Source organism: Cherax quadricarinatus, chromosome 1, assembly GCF_038502225.1.
Source record: "Cherax quadricarinatus isolate ZL_2023a chromosome 1, ASM3850222v1, whole genome shotgun sequence".
Taxonomy (NCBI): Eukaryota; Metazoa; Arthropoda; class Malacostraca; order Decapoda; family Parastacidae; genus Cherax; species Cherax quadricarinatus.
The window spans coordinates 75,314,522-75,334,305 of NC_091292.1; the positions used below are offsets into that span (position 1 = coordinate 75,314,522).

At 38.1% G+C, this 19,784-nt stretch overlaps 1 protein-coding gene across 2 annotated transcripts in view; it reads right to left on the reverse strand.

Annotated features, from left to right (window-relative positions):
* The window catches only part of AP-1mu (adaptor protein complex 1, mu subunit), a 144,715-nt gene that overhangs the window by 61,036 nt on the left and 63,895 nt on the right, over positions 1-19,784 (reverse strand). For both annotated transcript variants that reach the window (XM_053776909.2, XM_070082881.1), the window contains exons 5-8: positions 12,709-12,818; positions 12,285-12,429; positions 6,574-6,764; positions 2,735-2,813 (exon numbers count right to left, since the gene is read on the reverse strand). In XM_053776909.2, coding sequence (XP_053632884.1) covers positions 2,735-2,813; positions 6,574-6,764; positions 12,285-12,429; positions 12,709-12,818 — 525 coding nt within the window. The remainder of the gene's footprint in view (positions 1-2,734; positions 2,814-6,573; positions 6,765-12,284; positions 12,430-12,708; positions 12,819-19,784) is intronic.

Consider the following 19,784-nt stretch of genomic DNA (forward strand, 5'->3'; position numbering starts at 1 on the left):
TATAAGCTTTTGCCTCTCTCTTATTTACTGTTGCCATTTTCCTTTTGCCCCTCTACCTCTTACTCTAACTGTAGTTACAACTAAATAATGATCCGATATATCTGTTACCCCTCCATAAACATGTACATCCTGAAGCTTACCCATCAACCTTTTATCCACCAATACATAATCTAACAAACTACTTTCTTTACATGCTATTTCACATTTTGTATACTTATTTATCCATTTATCCATAAAATATACATTACTTATTACCAAACCTCTTTCTACACATAGTTCAATTAACCCCTTAACTGTCCAAACGTAGATCTACATTCCTTCCGCTAGCGCCCCAAATGCAGATCTACGTTTTATTTTTTCTGCCTCCAAAATTGGCATGATTGGCCTGAGATGCCTGGTCGACATAGAATAGGTTTTAACACTCAGTGTGCACAGTATTAAAGAAATCTGGGACCACTTAGTACAGTGGACCCTCGGTTATCGGCTCTTCCAGATATCAGCCAAATCAGTTTTCACCCGCTTTTTTGGTCGAAATTCTATCCCAGTTATTGGCCATTATTTCGGAGATCGGCTGTATTGGACGCGTAATAAATCACTCGAGTACATTAAATGTCTTATTTTAGGTTAATATAGACAATTTCATTAATCCATCTATGATATTTTCTTCAAAATTTTACAAGAAACAAGTTACATAGCATATAGCATATAAACATACCATATAAACATGCAATGTTTATATGCTATCAAATAGAGGTCGGGTGGAGAGTAAACATTACATTTTCTCTGATTCAATGTTAAAGAAAACTGTGAATCTAGCGTCTCGCCCAGTAACCGCCCTTCATGTGCGTTTGTTCACAATTCTAGGCATGAATTATTCATTACTTCTCCCTTTGTTTATGATGGCATCTAAAGGTAGCTGTTAGAAACAATTAAACTCAGTGAACACGGTAATAATATGGCTGTGTAGTGTAGCCCAGGAGGGCTACCCTACACAGAGGGGAGAGGGAGTTGGGGATTCCCAACTCCCTCTCCCCTCCTGCCTTCTTCAATATGCCAACAAGAGTCTTCAATAAAGGTATGTAATGTTCATTTATCATTAAAATTTATGCTTTTTATGTATTTCTCATTGTTTTCTGTATGTACAAATATAGTTAATCTTCAGAAAATGTATTTTTTGTTAATATTTTTGGGTGTCTGAAACGGATTAATTGAATTTACATTAATTCTTATTGGAAATATTATTTCAGTTTTCGGCCTTTTCAGATTTAGACTGACCTTCTGGAACAGCTTATGGCCGATAACCAAGGGTCCGCTGTACCTTGTGGGAGCACCAGTTCAACTGAGTGATAGCTAGAGCAAACAGTGCGGCAAACACCAAGGATTCACTGATGTCATGTCGTATTAACACTCCCCATTTAAGAGGAAAGTGATGTTGACCCTGATTATTTAGTGGCTTTGAGGTGGATGTGGCCACAAGTGGTAGAGGAAATATCAAAAACCTCAATAATAACCCATGTGCAACATTTGTGCAACACCCTTTCAATTTTGATACCACTGGTAGTGTCATCCTGCCAGAATGTCCTATAACCTATGCCCTAAGTAAAAAGAAACAATTCTGGAACGTGTAATACATGTTTGGCACGCTGGCTGACAGGCTGGCCAGTGGCTGACTGCCTGGCTCTGTCTATCTGTGTCTGTCTGTCTGTATCTATCTCTATCTCTCTCTATATCTCATAGGTACACATAAATACAATTATACATAGTGTAAATTACCTAGGATAACCCAAAAAATCCAGACAGTGTGCTATACTGTGCTTGTAGATATAATGCATAATAAGCATGTCTGGCAAGTAATACGCATTTTCACTTGTTCAAGAATTAGATATGACTACTCCTTGCAAAGGCAAGGAGACTGGTGTTTATATAGGCGTCCCTATCCACTGACGCCTATATAAACGCCAGTCTCCTTGAATTTGCTTCAGAATCTCTACTACTATGGTGCTCTCAACAAGGCTGAGGGACTGAGTGCCTCATCTTTTGTATATAGTTCTACTGTCTTCTAATTATGCCCTAGAATCTGTATTGATAAAGCCACTGGATGGCAAAACGTCTACAATAAAGATAACCAGATGTTGCACATGTGTCTTTACTTTCACCTCAAATTTACCTACTATTCCCTCCACATTTTTACCCACTTTGACATTTAGGTCCCCAACCATAAGTATTGTCTCACTTGGTTCAAAATTCCCCCATGCACTCACTCAACATTTCCCAAAATCTCTCTCATCTACACTTCTCTCTTCTCCAGGTGCATAAACACTTACTATAACCCACTTTTCACATCCAACCCTTATTTTACTCCACATAATCCTTGAATTTTAAATGTGATAAACTCATGCAACAGTAAAGCATGTAGATAAGATACATAATTTGCCCCTTTGCAACCCCTCTCTCCAACACAAAGTAATATAAATCACAACCTGAAGCCAGCAAATATATATATTTCATTGTACAGGACATGCAGGGGTCTACATTACAAAAATTCTAAAATTACTTATTTTTCCTCAAATTTGACAGAATTCTGAATACTATAATTTCCCTTTTGAATAAAAAACATTACTATATACACCTCACTTGATAAAGGAAACATTGGCAGATATTTCAGTTCATCCTAAACCATTATCGAGTCATCTATATACTGTGCACAATGTAACGAGAATCAAATATTACTCACATGTGTATTGAGTCGGTATGACATGAGCTCAAATTCACCATCAGGAGGAATGAAGGAGATAGTGCGATCATTTTCAAACCTACAGCAAAATAGAAAACCACTCAAGTTAATCAGTCTCCAAATGACAAAACATGCTTAGGACCCAAGATAATCACAACAACCTATATTTGTGGCAAAAAAAAAAAAAAATCCGAATGACACACTCAGGGATACGTATGCTGTGTAAAGATGTGGTTAAAGTATTTATATTCTAACAAGAAGAAAGCTATACACTATGTGCATGCTTCTGCTGGCATTAACTGCAAACTCTTATACACACTCTCGTTTATCTGTGAGGCAACTGGCTCCTTCCTCATAAAAATATGCAAATAACTGTACTCTACTTTTGGTTGTTTTGAATAGCAAAAGTTTCAGTGTAATAGTAAGCAGTATCTTGAAATGCCACAGTTCTCTAAAAACTTCCCCATCTTGTCCAATGAAATGGTGAGCATGTGGAAATTACAGGTGCATGTCAAGTGCAATAAATTTTATAAAATATTTAGAGGAGCAATATTTGCATTTGACGAGTTCTACCGACTAATTTAATTATCGAATATTAGAGCCAACTGCTACCTATTTAGACTAAGTATGAAGTGAATAAACAATGACAACTGCCTGGCAAGCATGTGCAAATACATACAAAGAAATCCCTAAAGGTGAAATAGAGAACAAGTTAAAATAAAAATACAATGGACCCTCAGTTATCAGCCGTAATCCATTCCAGAAGCTCAGCCTAAGACCAAAATGGCCGAAAACCAAAATAATATTTCCCCTAAGAATTAATGGAAATACAATTAATCCGTTCCAGACAAAAATATTCACAAAAAAAAAAAAAATTTAACAATTATGTAAGTATTACTCAGGTACCATCCAACTTACGACCAAGCTTGGTTCCAACCAACGGGTCATAAGTCGAAATGGACGTAAGTTGAACCTTACTACTGAATATCAACATCACATTTTTGTAATGACTATTATTTTATTGTTTTATTTTGGTATTTCATTTTTTACTTTGCTTTTTATGCTGTTAGTACTGTATTTTATACTGTAAGGTTTAGGATAAACACCGTGTACAACACAAACAGTTCTTTATTTCCCAGAAATTTGGCATAAAAAAACACGGTTGTCAGTCGAGTGGTCGTATGTCGAGCAGGTCATAAGTCGGATGGTAAGTGTACATTTATTGAAGACTAATGCTCGCTTCTGGATGATAGGGAGGAGGAAAGAGGGAGGAGTTGGTGTTTGGAAGGGGAATCCCCTTCCATAGAGACTTTAGGTAGCAAAGCATTCTCTGGGGTTACTCCCCTTCTTTGTCTTTTAATGCAACTAGGACCAGCTTTAGAGTCACTGGACCCCTGTCGCACAACAAATCTGTCCATAGAGGTCTGTTTCTGGCATCTCTAAGATTTCCCTGAAGTTGGACAGGGTTTTGTCACTGAACATGTTGCAGATATGGCTTGTTTCAGCTTGGTCAGGGTGGTGTTTCTCTACAAAAGCTTGCACCTTAGTCCACATTGCACACACCTCTTTAATCTCTGAAGAAGGCACCTCCTTCACTCCCTCTTCCTCCTCCTCTGAAACAAATTCCTCAGCTGCAGTCTGTTGCTGTTTGAGTTGAAGCTTTTACAGCTCTTCAGTGATTAGCTCTTCCCTGTGATCCTCCACCAACTCTTCCACATCTTTGCCACTCACCTCCAACCCCAAGGATTTCAGCAGTGCCACAATAGAGTCCACAAGGTCGGCAAGGTCAGGGTCAGCCTCAAACCCTTCAAAATCCCTATCTTGGACACAACCTGGCCACAATTTTCTCCAAGCAGAATTCAAAGTCCTGGAAGTCACTCCCTCTCAAGCCTTACCTATAACGCTTATGCAATTGAGGATACTGAAGTGATTCATCCAGAACTCTCTTAGGGTCAACTGAGTGTCAGAGGTCACTTCAAAGCCCTTTTCAAACACTGCTTTTGCGTAGAGTTTTTTGAAGTTAGAAAGGACCTGCTGGTCCATGGGTTGGAGGAGAGGAGTGGTGTTAGGAGACAAGAACTTCACTGTGATGAAACTCAAGTCCCTAAACAATTGGTCTTCCAAGTCTGGAGGATGTGCAGGAGCACTGTCCATTAACAGGAGGCACTTAAGTGACAATTTCTTTTCCAGGAGGTATTTTTTCACACTTGGGCCAAACACATCATTGACCCACTCTTTGAAAATTTGCCTTGTGACCCATGCCTTTTGATTAGCTTTCCACATCACAAACACTCTATTCTTGATGACATTGCTTTTCTTGAACACACTGGGATTTTCTGAGTGATACACGAGTAGAGGCTTCACTTTAAAATCCCCACTAGCATTAGTACACAACAAAAGAATAAGCCTGCCTTTCATAGGCTTGTGTCCTGGCAGTGCCTTTTCCTCCTGCGTGCTGAAGGTCCTGTTTGGCATTTTCTTCCAAAACAGTCCTGTTTTGTCACAAGTGAACACTTGTTGGGGTTCGAATCCTTCAGCCTTTACATAGTCCTTGAGCTCCTGTACATACTTTTCAGCTGCTTTTTTGTCACAACTTGCAGCTCCTCCATGCCTTACAACACTGTGTATCCCACTATGCTTCTTAAATTTCTCAAACCAGCCTTTGCTGGCCCTAAATTCACTACCAGCAGCATTTGTTCCAGGAGTTTTCTGTAGAAGATCCTCATGTAACTGCTTTGCCTTCTCACAAATAATAGATTCCACAACACTGTCTCCCACTAATTGTTTTTCCTTAATCCACAATAACAACCACTTTTCCATCTCTTCCATTATTGGTGACCTTTGTTTTGTTATAAAAGTTACTCCTTTCGCAACACTGGCATCCTTGATTTGTTCTTTCTTTCCCAGGATGGATGTAATGGTAGCTTTGTTTTTCCCGTACATCCTAGCAAGTTCCAGCACCTGCATACCCCTCTCGTATTCATCAATCACTTCACACTTAAATTCCATGGTATTTCTCACTTTCTTTACCACAGGAACTTTACTAGGAACTTTCTTTGAAGCCATAGTTACTTATTTTGCAGTTGCACTGCAAAAACACCACAAAAAACATTGGAAAACAAGCAAAATGTTTGGATGTATGAGCAGAGGCTTCCTCACACACCAAGAGACAGCCAGACTGACAAGCAAGTGGCCCCAATTGGCGGATGGACATGTCCGAAACGGCTGATCACCGAAATAACGGCCGATCACAGGGAGTCGAAAAACCAGGTGATGACCGATTTGGCCGATAACAGGAACAGCCGATATCTGAGGGTCTACTTTATAACTTACACATTACATGAAGATAACACAACCTGTTTGAAAACTAGTCAATATTTAGTTATATCTGACCACTATATATAATACTGCCTTCAAATATTCTGACATTATTTGTTTTTTCAACACACCGGCCATTTCCCACCGAGGCAGGGTGACCCAAAAAGAAAGAAAAAAAATTTCTGACATTATATTTCAATTATTACAGTCAGTCCAGAGCTCGTTGGTATGGTTACAGTTTATGTTTAGTTACATATTACAGCGGCTTGAATTACAATAAAATTATATTGGAAATAACTTTTTTCTGAAGAAAATGCTGCCTTTATTTACCAACCTATTTTCCATTTTTAATTGTTGTTAATGGTCAACATTCTCCATGGACTGCATCTTCTTCTAGCATACTTCTGAATTCTTCTTGTGCTAAGTCTCCAGTCTGACTGTATACACTCTACATCCAAAATGTATTAAATAAGACCATTCACATACATATATCTCTCAATGGTTGTAATTGTGATATTTACCTGGACAGTCTGACACATTGGTGGAATTTGACATCCTCTAACTCCACACTCTTGCTTTTACCCCGTCCTGTCGACTCAAACAGTACCTTATCGTTCAACCCTAACCGCAACTCTGGCATTCCTGAGAGGTACACACGCATTTTGATGCTCCCAACAATCTCGCTACGGAGCACATTGCCATTTGAATTAGCCTGTAGAGGAAAAGATTTAATGAATACCTAGTTAACAAATCTGTAATACGGTATTAACAATGCAAAATAGAAGAGTATATAGGGTATTGGCTGTTTGGATTGACATCTCAAATGTCATATCTGGGCACCTCTGCAAAGACAGTGATTACGTATGAATGATGGTGAAAGTATTTCTTTTTTGGGTCACCCTGCCTTGGTGGGAGATGGCTATGTTGAAAAAAAAATAAAAATACAAGGCATGTGGAAAAGGTGTGGCCTCAATTGAAAAAAAAGAAATGTCAGTACATGGTAACACATATCTGTGATATTTGGAAAGTGCTGAGGGAATGAGAATCAATTGGTGAAATAAGAAAATGATGAAAAGAAAATTTTTGGCATGTTAAAGTCATTGGCGTTCCAAAAGTATAGAACCTTAACCCTTTGACTGTTTCAGTCGTATATATACTTCTTACGACCCACCGTTTTTGATGTATATATACTCATAAATTCTAGCGGCTTCAAATCAAGCAGGAGAAAGCTGGTAGGCCCACATATGAGAGAATGGGTCTGTGTGGTCATTGTGCACCACATAAAAAAATTCTGCAGCACGCGGTGCATAATGAGAAAAAAAAACTCCGACTGTTTTTTTTAATTAAAATGCCGACTTTGTGGTGCATTTTCGTATAGTATTTATGATTGTATTCTCGTTTTCTTGGTCTCATTTGATAGAATGCAAAACATATTATATAAATAGTGGTGAATTTGGTTGGTTTTACTATGAAAAGAACCTTGAAATGGAGCTCAAAGTAGGGGAAATGTTTGATTTTTGCTGATGTTCAAAAGTAAACAAATGATGTCATTTTCCAATAAATGTCCAAGTAGCCATTCTAATATGCAGTCATGAATGGGCTGATATTATTTATACAATTATTAGAATATTGCAGTAGTCTGCATAACAGTAAATCTACTATTTTTGGTTTGAAAAAAATTCAGAATAGAAAGCAAGAGTAATATCAGAGGGGCCTGGAGACGTGACTGATGAACATATAAAATGTTATTTTAGAGCCAGGAATGTCTGCATTGTTCATTCTGGACCCTATTTTGAAACTGTCATATTTTTAAATTTTAGTGAAATTGGCCAAATTGTAAATTTCTGACCACGTTATTAGGTAGATGAAATCGGTAAATGGGCAGTTTCTTGTATTCAATCGATAGAAAAAAAATGGAGTTCTAAAGAAACAGCTATGAGTTTGGTCAACTGGAACAAAGGAATTAGCCGAAAATAGGGCTCAAAGTGGGTGAAATCGCCGATTGGTAAATATCGCTGAAGTCGCTAACTTCACGAGAGCGTAATTCCTTCAGTTTTCCATCAAATTTCGTTCTTTTAGTGTCATAATTGGGAAAAGATTCTCTATCATTTCATAGGAAATTTTTTTTTTTTTTTTTTTTTTTTTTTTGGAAATTTTGCGACACCAGGAGACACCTCAGGATTTGGGGTTGCAACAGTCAAGAGGTTAATGAAGGAAGAAAATTAGAGAATAGTTAAAAATACTATATGAATAAGAAATTTGCAGATGAAAGAATGAGTTAGGTATTTTTAACTAATTTTACATGATATTAGAAAGTTCTGAAGAGGTAAATAAGGTGAGCCTATATCTTTTAACCCTTTCAGGATTTCGGACGCATTAGTACGGCTTACGCCCCAGGGTTTTTGATGTACTAGTATGCCTAAATTCTAGCACCCTCAAATCTAGCAAGAGAAAGCTGGTAGGCCTACATATAAAAGAATGGGTCTATGTGGTCAGTGTGCACAGTATAAAAAAAATCCTGCAGCACACAGTGCGTAATGAGAAAAAAAAACTTTGACCGTGTTTTTGGATTAAAACAGCAACTTTGCACTGTATTTTCGTATGGTATTTATTGTTGTATTCTAGTTTTCTTGGTCTCATTTTATAGAATGGAAGACATATTACAGAAATTGAGATGATTTTGACTGGTTTTACAATGAAAAGCACCTTGAAATTGAGCTCGAAGTTGCAGAAATGTTCGATTTTTACCAAAGTTCAAAAGTAAACAAATCATGCCAAGCGTCCAATACACGTCAACTGGTGAGTCTAATATTCTTTCACAAGTGCATTGATATTATTTATACCATTTCTGCACTAATGCAGTAGTCTGCATAACAGTAAATCTTCTATTTTTTTGTAAGAATAAAAATTCAAAGTGGAAAGCCAAAGAAATATAAGAGGGGCCTGGGGATGTGACTAACGAACAGAGAACGTGTCATTTTAGTGCCAGGAATGTCTTTCTTGTTTATTCTGGACCCTATTCAGAAATTGGCATCTTTTGAAATTTGTGTGAAATTGGCAAAATTGATAAATTCTGACCACTTTATTGGATAGTTGAAATCGGTAAATGGGTGGTTTCTTGTACTCATTAGATAGAAAAAATGGAGTTCTAGCGAAATAGTTATGATTTTTGTCGACTAGTACACTGGAACTGGTCGCAAATAGGGCTCAAAGTGGGGAAAATTGCCGATACGTAAACATCGTCGAGACCGCTAACTTCGCGAGAGTATAATTCCGTAAGTTTTCCATCAAATTTCATACTTTTGGCATCATTATGATCGGGAAAAGATTCTCTATCTTTTCGTAAGAAATTTTTTTTTTTTTTTTTTAATTTTGGCGACCCTGGGAACAAGTCTCTAAGAGGGCCTGGCGACCCCCCCAAAGGGTTAATGTTGTATTTAGCTAACATAAAATTCCCTAAAGTGGTCCTATCGAACTGCATAAACAACCAGGTTATCTTACGAAAAGTAAGACCACAGAATGATCCGTCAGCACTGGATAAAGACCAATGGTCTTTAATCTATAAAGTTCCTACAATGGTCTTGTTAAGACTCAAGATCTTACAAAATAAAGTAGGACCCCATTTGTCACAGAAAATGGGATCAGATACCCCATAAATTGTGCTTATTATAAGCATTAATTAAGCTAAATAGAGAGCAAGATTCATTCATTCATTCACACACACACACACACACACACACACACACACACACACACACACACGCACACGCACACGCACACGCACACGCACACGCACACGCACACGCACACGCACACGCACACACGCACACACACACACTCTCACTCTCGCACACACTCTCACTCTCGCACACACTCTCACTCTCGCACACACTCTCACTCTCGCACACACTCTCACTCTCGCACACACTCTCACTCTCGCACACACTCTCACTCTCGCACACACTCTCACTCTCGCACACACTCTCACTCTCTCTCTCTCACATTCTCTCACTCTCACACTCTCTCACTCTCACACTCACACTCTCACAATCTCACTCACACTCTCACACTCACTCTCACACTCTCACTCTCTCACTCTCATACTCACACTCACACTCTCTCACTCTCACACTCTCTCACTCTCACACTCTCTCACTCTCACACTCTCTCACTCTCACACTCTCTCACTCTCACACTCTCTCACTCTCACACTCTCTCACTCTCACACTCTCTCACTCTCACACTCTCACACTCTCTCACTCTCACACTCTCTCACTCTCACACTCTCTCACTCTCACACTCTCTCACTCTCACACTCTCTCACTCTCACACTCTCTCACTCTCACACTCTCTCACTCTCACACTCTCTCACTCTCACACTCTCTCACTCTCACACTCTCTCACACTCTCACACTCTCTCACACTCTCACACTCTCTCACACTCTCACACTCTCTCACACTCTCTCACACTCTCACTCTCACACTATCACTCTCACACTATCACTCTCACACTCTCACACTCTCACACTCTCACTCTCTCACTCTCTCACTCTCTCACTCTCTCACTCTCTCACTCTCTCACTCTCACACTCTCACACTCTCACACTCTCTCACTCTCACTCTCACACTCTCTCACTCTCTCACTCTCACACTCTCTCACTCTCACACTCTCTCACTCTCACACTCTCACTCTCTCACACTCTCACTCTCACACTCTCACACTCTCTCTCACTCTCACACTCACTCTCTCTTTTAGCTAGAAGAAAGCCTCACTGTGTCAGTGAGGATGCATGCATGGCCCCAGAGAGGGCCATATGGCCCTCTCTTGAGGGCCACTGGTGACACAGGCACCCACTCAAGTTGTTTTGACTGTGCTTAGCACAAGTATGTCAAGCAGTGGGTCAAGGTCTTCGAGTGCTCGTTGACGTTATCACAAGCTCACTCCCACAAACACGGCTGTTTTACTATGTCAAAGTCTTTGAGTGCATACAATGCTATCATAAATCTGTGATTTGCACCAAAGGTTTCTGAACATTCCATAACAAGCTGACAACAAAATTCCCAAGTTATCATTTGGCTATCTTACTAACATAAATGTTAGTTCATTAAGAGCTATTTCTCTTCAAGAGATTAACAGGGTACAAGACATTGTGTCTTGTATACAATTTACAATTAAACTACCGACTCAGCAGAAGAAGAAAAGTAATAATTTTATTCCAAAGCCAAGAATTCCACTGAAATATGTTTAAAATGGCAAGCTAAATAATATTTTATATTACAATACTATTTCCTATTTAATTTGTTATATGACAAATATTTATTATTATTAATTAATATATCAGCTTTATAAAAAAAAAACTAAGAATGGCATTTTCTTACCCTAGCAATTTTTTCATGACATTCCACTGATCTCAATACATATTCAATCATACAACTTCCAAACAACTATAGTGATCCAGAAGTATTTCTTTCACCTTTCATTACCCTATACAACCAGGTATTGTAGTTACTAAGGGTTTTCCATTTTCTTTTTGCATTTTTTGTTTTAACATTGGCTGTTTCCAAACATGGTAGAGGTGACACAAAAAGAAACACTTTTACCATCATTCATTCCATCTTTGACTTGCCAGAAGCGTGCTGACATCACAGTTTAGGTGACCCTCTAAATTGCAACAACCCCACACCACCTTCAAAGTGAAGGAGTTGTAGCTCCCAACTCTAGGACTCAAGTGCAGCTAACCAGTTTCCCTGAATCCCTTCATAAATGTTACCGGTGAAAATTTTAAGTTTTACCAATACAGTTCTTAGAAGATAAACAGTTCTAAGATAAATGACAGGTACAGTTCTTAGAAAATAAATAAGGTAAATAACAGCAGTTCTTAGAAAATAAATAACAGGGAGAGTACTGTATTTAGAGGTTAAGTACTGTAACAGATGCAGCATCACCTTGTGCAAGCTTTGCACTCTCTGAATGACTAACTTTTTAAATATTATAAAAATTAATAAAGAAGATACGTATAGGCAGCCCTTCAAGCATATTTTTTTCTAAAATCACTTGTACTGAAATTTAAACTCATAATTTCCTATTACTATCCTTGAATAAACAAATAATAAATTAATAGAACTCACTGATAATTTTAATTTTTCTGCCATTTGTTAATAAAACTGTAATACACTTTATTTATTATCTTTCAGGTAACACCCGAAAGGAAAATATACGAATAATGCCTACCAGAAGATTAACACCCTCAATAACATCAAGGAAGACTTCATTCTTGCGATACTTGATGCCTTCCGAGCGCCAAGACACAGCATTTGTAACAGCTATGGGAGGTCGTGGAGCAATCTCTAATTTATGACCCTCTTGCGTGATATATCTGAAAAAAAAAATATTTAAATACATTATAGTTAAGAAATACATATGTACTGGCATATACTGTTCCATGCTTATGCACATTCACTTACAAAAGTATGAGAAACTAAAAATTTATATGACAAATTAAAGACTGAAGATACACCATGAACACAGCAGTGCTCTTGTAACTGCAAATAATATTTAAACAAATACTTTAAACACTAGAAGACTAATTCAGAAATCAGAACCAACATATAATAAACTGAACGTTATTGGAGAAACTCAAAGCACAATAACTTACTCCTGAAGAATCTTGCCATCTGTAGTCTGTGGGTAGCCAAAATCCAAAAGTTCATCTAGCAGCTCATATATGATGACAAAGTTGTCCCTGATACTCTCCTCTTCCAATTCCTGTCAACAATATACAGCCTTATATAATTTAAATTGTATTTTGTATGGTGCATCAAAAATTGCTTGTGCTTCATACAGTAGGGCCCCACTTTACGGCGTTCCACTAATACGGACATTTCAAATTATGACCAAAGCTTGCTATACTGCTCCCCCCATCTGACTAATACAGTCACTGCACCCCATCTGGTTTGTTTACATACTCTGTGAGCTCCTTGAGAACCACATCTCTCCATTTGCCTAGAATTTTCCAAAATTTCAAGTGTTTTAAAGTTATTTCATGTTTTATATATACAGTGGAACCTCTACTTATGAGTGCCCCCAACGTGTGAGTTTTTTCAGATACGATCAGTCGCTCAGTCGATTTTTTGCTCCCAAATGCGAGCAAAATTTCAAGATGTGAGTGGGCCTCAAGGGAGGTTCCTTGACACTCGTGAGGGGCTCTTGCTCTTGATCTAGGGAATTGGATCTCAGTTGTTTGTTGGACTATCTTATTGAAACTTGGGCAATGTATGATGGAAAGATGCTTCTTAACGTACGCCAAAATTGACATTATATATGCAATTATTACAATAATGAAGTTTTATATACACAGTGGAACCTCTATTTACGAGTGCCCTAAGTAAATCTTCTAATTTTTGTGTGAATAAAAATTCAAAATGGTAAGCAAGAGCATTATTATAAGAATACATACGTACTAATAAATAATAATAATAATACGTATAATATAAAAATACCTAATACAGTGGACCCCCGGTTTACAATATTATTTCATTCCAGAAGTATGTTCAGGTGCCAGTACTGAACGAATTTGTTCCCATAAGGAATATTGTGAATTAGATTAGTACATTTCAGACCCCCAAACATACACGTACAAATGCACTTACATAAATACACTTACATAATTGGTCGCATTGGGAGGTGATCGTAAAGCGGGGGTCCACTGTACTATACTAATAATTATAATAATATGTACATACGTACATAATAATATGTACATACGTACTACGTATAATAAGTTTGAGAACACTACCAAAGATGGCAGTGCATATCAAAACAAAGCTCAGCAGTCCACATGTGCTAACGGAGCTTGCATTGTGACTGAAGGCATTCTCTCAATCTTAAAATAATGAATTTTAACTAGTCATAAGTTGGCCTGTGATACTCCAATACTGAAACTATGTGTAGTGCCAAAATAAAAGCATTCACATTGCTACACTTACAAACTAGTATTTAGTCACTTAGCCATAATACCAACTTACCTCATAATTTTGTAATATTTTAAACTTAAGATTTAATCTAAGTCTGCCCAAAATGCCTAGCCATGCTAGGTGTTCTAGTGGTACACTCTGTAATTATTATTTTACTACATGTAAACCACACAATAACCAAATTCTGTAAACTCAGCATTGTGATCCTTATAGAGAATAAAACTTTGAATTTGAATATGTTTCGTGCAGTTATTTTGCAAAATTTCTTGCTTTTAACCATGGGTCCTAAGAAAGCAAGTCCACAGGAGAGTGCCGAGAAGAAAAAGAGGATGATTACCATGGAGTGTGGGAATTAAGTGTGCATAGCATTAACCCTTTCAGGGTCGAGAAGCCCTCTCCTAAACTCGTTCTCAGGGTCGAAAATTTTTCGGGAAAAAACAAGTAATTTTTTTCTTATGAAATGATAGAGAATCTTTTCCCGATCATAATGACACCAAAAGTATGAAATTTTATGGAAAACTTACGGAATTATGCTCTCGCAAAGTTAGCAGCCTCGACAATGTTTACACATCGGCGATTTCGCCCACTTTGAGCCCTATTTTCAGCCAATTCCAGTGTACGAGTCGACAAAAACAATATCTATTTCACTAGAACTCCATTTTTTCTATCGAATGAGTACAAGAAACCGCCCATTTACTGATTTCAACTATCCAATAAAGTGTGAAATTGGCAATTTTGCCAATTTCACACAAATTTCAGAAGTTGCCAATTTCCAAATAGGGTCCAGAATAAACAAGACAGACATTCCTGGCACTAAAATATCATTTTCTCTGTTCATCAGTCACGTTCCCAGGTCCCTCTTACATCTCTTTTGCTTTCCACTTTGAATTTTTATTCTCGAAAAAAATAGAAGATTTACTGTTATGCAGACTACTGCATTAGTCTAGAAATGGTATAAATAATATCAGCACACTTGTAAAACAATATTAGACTCACCAGTTGACATTTATTGGACGCTTGGCATGATTTGTTTACTTTTGAACTTTGGTAAAAATCAAACATTTCTGCTACTTTGAGCTCAATTTCAAGGTATTTTTCATTATGAAACCAATCAAAATCATCTCAATTTCTGTAATAGGTCTTCCTTTCTATAAAATGAGACCAGGAAAACTAAAATACTACCATAAATACTATACAAAAATACACTGCAAAATTGCTGTTTTAACCCTTTCAGAGTTTCCGACGTTCTAGTACTGATTACGTGCCAGGGTTTTTGACGTACTAGTACACATAAATTCCAGCGCCCTCAAATCTAGCAAGAGAAAGCTGGTAGGGCTACATATGAAAGAATGGGTCTATGTGGTCAGTGTGCGCAGTAGAAAAAAAATCCTGCGGCACACAGTGCGTAATGAGAAACAAAAAAAAAACTTTGACCGTGTTTTTGGTTTAAAGCTGCGACTTTGCACTGTATTTTCTTATGGTATTTATGGTTGTATTCTAGTTTTCCTGGTCTCATTTAATAGAATGGAAGACATATTACAGAAATTGAGACGATTTTGATTGGTTTCACAATGAAAAGTACCTTGAAATTGAGCTCAAAGTAGCAGAAATGTTCAAGTTTTGCCAAAGTTCAAAAGCAAACAAATCATGCCACACATCCAATACACGTCAACTGGTGAATCTAATATTCTTTCACAAGTGCGCTGATATTATTTATACCATTTCTACACTAATACAGTAGTTTGCATAACAGTAAATCTTCTATTTTTTGCGAGAATAAAAATTCAAAGTGGAAATGTTATTTTAGTGCCAGGAATGTCTTTCTTGTTTTTTTCTGGACGCTATTTGGAAATTGGCATCTTTTGAAATTTGTGTGAAATTGGCAAAATTGCTAAATTCTGACCACTTTATTGGATAGTTGAAATCGGTAAATGGGTGGTTTCTTGTACTCATTCGATAGAGAAAATGGAGTTCTAGCGAAATAGTTATGATTTTTGTCAACTAGTACAATGGAATTGGCCGAAAATAGGGCTCAAAGTGGGCAAAATCGCCGATGCGTAAACATGGTCGAGACCGCTAACTTCACAAGAGCATAATTCCGTAAATTTTCCATCAAATTTCATACTTTTGGTGTCATTATGATCGGGAAATAATTCTCTATCTTTTCATGAGAAAAAATTATTTTTTTTTTTTAAATTTGGCGACCCTGAGAACAAGTCTGGGATAGGGCCTGTCGACCCTGAAAGGGTTACACCAAAAACACGGTCGGATTTTTTTTTCTCATTATGCACTGTGCACTGCAGGATTTTTTTATACTGTGCACACTGACCACATAGACCCATTCTTTCATATGTAGGCTTACCAGCTTTCTCTCACTAGATTTGAAGGTGCCAGAATTTAGGCATACTAGTACATCAATAATCATGGTGCGTAAGCCATACTAGTACGTCAGAAACCCTGAAGGGGTCGACAAGGCAATTTTCCGCACGCTCTCAAAAAAAAAAATAGAAAAATTATGGAAATTGAGTTATTCATACAGAAAAATAGCTTAACTCTTTGGCAACACAATGGTACAAGAATCAATGTTCTACGACGTTTCTACAAGAAATTATAGTCATTTATATCAGGTATGGTGACGGCGATATGGGTAGCGCGTCTGCTCACAACCCATATAATTTTTGGAATTTTTTCCTTGTTTTTTATCGCTTTTTCTTGCATTATTCTTTCTAATATAATAATTGACTATTTGGCATCATATAAGAGTAGGCGGAGCTTATACGTAGACTTCCAGCCAATCAGGAACCATCTGGGAACACTCGGCAGTATTCCCGCTCCAGAGAGAGCCAGGAGAAATCACTTCATTATTGCGCTTACATATCAACTCTACAGCTTATTTACCTATCAGAATTGATCTAATATGATATAATAAACACTATAAACACTATGAATAATATTTTTTTTTTTTTATTATCACACTGGCCGATTCCCACCAAGGCAGGGTGGCCCGAAAAAGAAAAACTTTCACCATCATTCACTCCATCACTGTCTTGCCAGAAGGGTGCTTTGCACTACAGTTTTTAAACTGCAACATTAACACCCTTCCTTCAGAGTGCAGGCACTGTACTTCCCATCTCCAGGACTCAAGTCCGGCCTGCCGGTTTCCCTGAATCCCTTCATAAATGTTACTTTGCTCACACTCCAACAGCACGTCAAGTATTAAAAACCATTTGTCTCCATTCACTCCTATCAAACACGCTCACGCATGCCTGCTGGAAGTCCAAGCCCCTCGCACACAAAACCTCCTTTACCCCCTCCCTCCAACCTTTCCTAGGCCGACCCCTACCCCGCCTTCCTTCCACTACAGACTGATATACTCTTGAAGTCATTCTGTTTCGCTCCATTCTCTCTACATGTCCGAACCACCTCAACAACCCTTACCAAAATGTTAAGATTAAATTTCCGAGTGTTTTAAGCCTAACAAAAAAAATTTTACAATCAGTACTTACCGAGATATAGAGGCATAAAGCTGGCAGAAAATAAGCCACGTATGGCAACAGCGGCAAATGCCGTTCAACCGGTAAACATCTTTTTTTTACTCCCATTCGAAGGTTTCTTGTGTTTTCCACTACTTCATTTTTTCAGGTAGCTTATGTGGCCTGTGAGACCAAATTAAGGTGCAATGTACATATATACACTCGTATGCAACACAATAAGTGCACAAACATTATTAATACGTATATTGTTTACAAAACTTGTTTACACAAACAAATACAAAAAAATTTTTATTACTATTGTTCTATGATATATACACAAATCTGCAGTCACTGGACACTTTCCTAGAACTGCTGCAGCTTGTGGAATTCTTTGAAACATGGGTATATGCACTCCTCACACACAAAATGAGTGTCTCTTCATTTTTGTGGGCTTTTGTGGTATGTGCACAGACTTAACACCTCTTCTGAGCATTTTTCTTGAAAGTAGTAGGAGGCAGTTGCATGGGGTAGTGATCACCAGGCCTCAGACGAGAGGGTATGTGTTGATAATTTCGTGGGAGCTGGTCTACAGCAGTTGTTGTTCCTTGGTGCTTGATTATTATTTGTCTGACGACTGACAAACAAAATTCACCATATTTGGGTTTGTTGTTGGTCTTCAACTTATACATATTATAAGCATTCAGCATGGAAATATGTATCAAGAAGATGGAAAAAGAGTTTTATGTACCACTTATAACTCTTACAAACACATGTGTCTACTAAGTGGAACAGTCTACCTAGTTGGGTTATTGAGGCTAGGACTTTGGGTAGTTTCAAATTTAGGTTGGATAAGTACATGAGTGGGAAGGGTTGGATTTGAGTGGGACTTTCATACCAGAGCTTATTTCTTGGGTAGCATTGAAAATTGGGTTGGGCAAATGTTTTGTTAGTGGGATGAATTGTAAAGGACCTGCCTAGTATGGGCCAGCGGGCCTGCTGCAGTGTTCCTCCTTTCTTATGTTCTTATGTTCTTAAGTGCATATTAAGGTTGTAGTCCATCACAGCTGCAGGTTTTAGAATGGGTTCATTGGTCTCTTTATTCTGCCTGCCAGTGTCTGCCATTTCATGTCAGTGAACTGACATCAACAATGTGACATCACCTTTGTCATTCCATCGAAATGCCGTGTCATTGGCAGCAAACGCCTGCACCTCGCCTCTGAGTGCCTGTGTCAAACCTAGGCATATGCTTACGATTTCCACGCACTGTGCCACACACATTTGTCATGTTCACTCGCAAGAAATCACTGAGTAAGGGGCCTGTGTACCAGTTATCAGTGTATAATGTATGCCCCTTACCAAGATATGGTTCCATCATTGTTCTAACCACATCACCAGATAACCAATAACTTCTTGGTATCTCTCAATGTATTACTGCCAGTGTACACAATTATATCCAAAACCAGACCACTTTTGCAATCACACAGTACAAATAACTTTATACCAAAGCATTTTCTCTTGTTTGTAATATACTGCTTGAGCAACAGTCTGCCTCTGAACAAACTCAAAGACTCATCAATAACAAGCTTCCTGAAGGAATAAAAATACATACAGCACTTTTGTTTCAGGTACATAAACACATTCCTGATCTCATATAATCTGTCATTTCTGTTAGGCCTTGTTTTGTCTGAGAAGTGTAGCATACGTAACAGTAGCAGAAATCGATTCACTGATATAATGTCACTGAAAGATGGGGTTGAAATCAGGCAGTCTGTCGTCCACTATGTGGTGACAGTGTGCTTATACACATGTGTCATAAGCATTATTGTGGCAAAGAACAGGTACATCTCTGCCACAGTTGTGTCCTTCCACTGGTGTACTCGTAGTATGTGTTCCTTTCCCTGACAATAATTCCCATCAGGGGTTCATCGAAGAATATCTGAAAGCATTCCAGTTCAGTGGCATTGTTCCCTAGTGTACACGATGGCCATATTCCACTTTGTGTTTCATCAAAGTGATGGGGGATTGGGAACAAAACTGGCACCTTGCTGCCAATCCCAGATGTGGTCTGCTGGTGGGTACTGGATATTGACAGATAGTTGTGGTTGTGCAGGTTGTGGGAATGTGGGGATGGTTGAGGCTGTATATGTATTTACGCTGATCTGAATTTTCTCCTATTTCCTAATAGTTCTTGTTCTTACCTATTTCCTTTTCATCTCCATGGGGAAGCAGAAAAGAATTTTTCCTCTGTAAGCCATGCTTGTCATAAGAGGCAAGTAAATTAGGAG